We start from the raw sequence: 3,521 nt of genomic DNA, 5'->3' as shown, positions 1-3,521 counted from the left end.
ATATGCAGCTGCTGGCAAAAAGATCATTGTTGATTAAGGAAGCCAAACTGTTAGATTCGACCACTTATTCTGATTCCATAAATGTTTTTGTTTGTTTAAGAGTATGTAAATACAATTGTATATACCCTTCATTTTCTTTCTTTTTTTATGTAAACATTTTTCTGTATATATTAAAAGTATCCTTTACAAAAACAAATCAGAACTCATAATAAATAAAGATTCATAACCTTCTGAAAATGAAAAGTTAAAAGAATGTACAAATTAATAAGTTTAGATATGTCTTAAACTAATTCGAGAGATAAATGAGAAGAAAATACTTGACAATGAAAATATGAAATCAGTCTACAGTTGACTTCCCTATTTGAAGCATTTACAAAGATCACAATATTGTGCTCTAGGCAAAGAGTATAGTCAAAAACTTGAATCAAAGAATGGAGGACCCATGAAAACAGCATAATAAAAATCTGTACATTACACCGGACTTTCCTAAAAATCTATGTGAATAAGAAAACAAATTTTTCCGATTGCAGAGTAAAATATATCAGTATCATTGTCCCCATGCTGGACCTGCAACAAGTATAAACCGAATGTAAGAACTCAGTACTTCATTTGTACTAAAAAATGCAAGTAAATTAACTCATATCAAAGAATGCAGACATCTAAACATGGGAATAATTTGCACTCTAATTGATAATAAGGAAAGGATTGTTGTAATGTCCTCGAGGGATTAATTGGCCCAAGGGATGAAGTATCCTATAGATCCCCGTAGGCTATAGTCCTTGATAAAAGGGAATCCCCAAAATACCCAATGATGGGCAAGTTTTGGGGCAGCTGGGGCAAAAAACCCAAAGTTGGAGTGGGGTTTGGTCACTGGTGTGAACATCACTCAATTAATTAAACAAAAATACCCCTCATGAAACTATAAATACAAGAGGCCTAGAAGCACTTGAGGCATAATTGGATTGCATCATTTGTCTCTGATTTTCTTTGAGCCTGAGGCTCTGAGGGTTGAATATCCCATTTTCTTTGACTAGTTTCGGTGGAGGTGATCCCACCCTACCTAGTCACTCTTTTTCATTCTTTTTATTGGTCTCTTGTTCTGGCAACAGGGTTTTAATTATTGAAAGGAGCAGCGAATTAATTTTGGGAAAACCTGTGGCAAAGCAGTACCTAACTCTACATAAGCTGGACAATTTCTCTGAGGTTCAGTTATTAACTTATTGGACAGACCAAAATCTTCTTGAGTTTAGTTATCGTGGTTTTTTTCTATGTGTGTGGAAAAAATTAAGACGTCCTGAAACACATCACAACTCCAGAGGCCAGTATAACGGATCTGAGGAAGATTAACAAGACAATCAGGCAACATCCACCTGAGGAGGATTGTCTGAAGCAGATCACATATCCTGAAAAGAATTGTCTGAAGCAGATCACATACCCTGAGGCCGAGCAACCATTCTGTAACAGATCACAATTCCTGTAGCCATCCCACGACAGACCGAAGTCCAGAAGTGGACCTGTGATAGTCCAAGGCATCTAGTGGTGATAATCCAAGCCCTTTTAAGGCTGAGCGAGACCTCCTGGAATCATCTCATGGGTCCTGTAGCAGACTGGGTATGTTCTGAGGGTCAGAATATCATTTGCTACCTTATGATTGATATGAAGGGTTTCCTGAAGTCGATTTCCACAGATCCAGGGTCCTGGAATATAGTGCGGGCCCTGTAACTAAAAGAGAGTTCCTGAGGAAGTGGGAGGGTCTAACTCGCAATATGTCTGAGGTATTGAGGTGAAGTATGTGCCAAATCCGAGACTGCATCTTTGCCTGAAGTAGACGTCACCCCTTTTCTCCACTTTCCATCAGCAAATCGAAGAACCTCATCTGATCTACGTTTGTCATAAGTCCGAGAACTGCTAAGGCAGCTTACGAGCAGTAAAAAGGGCTTAGAGAGCTCTGAAGGAAGCCATATATAGAGCCAGGAAAATTATCAGTCCTAGTTGGGTATGTTCTGGATAATGTTAGTAGAATAGTTTTCAAAGTTGTGGGTCAGAATAGCTGGATTTGAATTATTTTTAAAGTCTGTGGAGTTCATTTGTACTGCAACTGTTGAACCCAGGTTGTATTGGCATTATTGAACTGTTACAAAACTGTGTTGAATGTTATTGTGGAGCAGTGATATTGTTGAACAGTGAGATTGTGTTTGAATCCTATTATACTGTACCACTGAATGGACTTTTTGTTTCACTGCTTAATTGAGTAAATAAATTTTGAAACCCTAGTACAAAATTACCAGTGATGAAAGTAAGCATTTTGTCTAATATAAATAATTAATTATCAGCACTATAATTGAATTTAGAAGAATTTTTCCCAGAAAAAATAGAGCTTTCGAACAGGTAGAATCTTTACCTCTCAAACCCAAGATGGAGGTGCCAGCAACAAAGCCACCCATGGCTCCATTCCAGAAGTCCTTCTCTCGAAATTTCTCAACCACGTGATTGGTCAATGCAAAGACCTCTCCGATTGCAGCAAATGTGAGACCATAACTCCCCATAAGTTGCACAATCTTGATCAAACCTGAAAGGGAAATGCTCCTTTCAACCTTCGGCACATTATACCATCTGGCCACCATACCTCCCTAGACATACCCCCAACAAAACCACTCATCGTGCCACTGAAAGTCTTAAACGTTAAACCAGGGGTGTCTTCCATCCTTATCTTCTATATAGGATCCATTTCCACCAGTGCCTTTCCTTGCAAAATCCTCCAAAAATGGAAGTCTTTCATATTAAAGCCCTAGATTATTAAAACCCTAGATAAAGATTTAGGTTTGATTCTGAAAAAGGACTATATAGACAATTCCTTTGATTCCACTGAGAGGATAATGTAATTTGTCCCTTGATTCTGTGAACTCATAGTTCTGAAACAAATTTATTTTGGATTTAATGAACTTATATAACATTTCATGGATTCTAGAGCCTATGTCCCTTGGGTTTTTTAATCAAATAAGCCACTTGTCCTGTATATGTAATAAGCAGAAATGGGTAAACCAACACATAGAAATCTTGAAGCAAGCTACACCAAAAAACCCAAATTCCTATGCCTGAAATAAAACAGAGAAGAAAGGGAGCCGAATTCTCTTTCCCACAACAGCAGTTTCTTTAAGCATGTCTATCCTCCACCATGCCTGTGACATCCGACTTTAAGCCTTCGATCGATGCAGAGAGTGAATGCAAATAGCACAGATGATCAATTCCATTCCAGTGTGAGAAGCACCTAGAAGTATCGTCGAGCAAGGGCAAGTGTGAGGTCTCACACGAAGAAGCACCTGGAAGTAGTGTAGCATCAAGCAAGGGCAAGGGTGAGGTTGATCTGCTGGGTCGCATCTCAGTTTTATAAGAGGGCAAGGGTGAGGTCGATCTGCTGGGTCGCATCCCAGTTTTATAATTTGTAGTTAAATCTCTAACTAATGTATACCGGTCTAATCAATTGGATGGGTAAGATTATTTTAATCATCTAACACTTAAAT

The 3,521-nt window shown here is 38.4% G+C and overlaps 1 protein-coding gene across 1 annotated transcript; it reads right to left on the bottom strand.

Annotated features, from left to right (window-relative positions):
• Positions 1 to 203: 203 nt before the first annotated feature.
• Positions 204 to 2,637, bottom strand: LOC149261853 (outer envelope pore protein 16-3, chloroplastic/mitochondrial-like). Its single transcript, XM_089382439.1, has 2 exons — positions 2,402 to 2,637; positions 204 to 567 (listed from the first exon to the last, which is right to left on the bottom strand). Exons 1-2 carry the CDS (start codon positions 2,622 to 2,624, stop codon positions 548 to 550), a joined length of 243 nt encoding a protein of 80 aa, XP_089238565.1. The 5' UTR covers positions 2,625 to 2,637; the 3' UTR covers positions 204 to 547.
• Positions 2,638 to 3,521: the final 884 nt, after the last annotated feature.

Source organism: Pinus tabuliformis, chromosome 6 (genome assembly GCF_031772625.1).
Source record: "Pinus tabuliformis cultivar Carrire ecotype Pingquan chromosome 6, CPIR1, whole genome shotgun sequence".
NCBI classification, from domain to species: Eukaryota; Viridiplantae; Streptophyta; class Pinopsida; order Pinales; family Pinaceae; genus Pinus; species Pinus tabuliformis.
The sequence above is the reverse complement of the archived record's forward strand: the minus strand, read 5'-3'. Positions and strand labels throughout refer to the sequence as shown.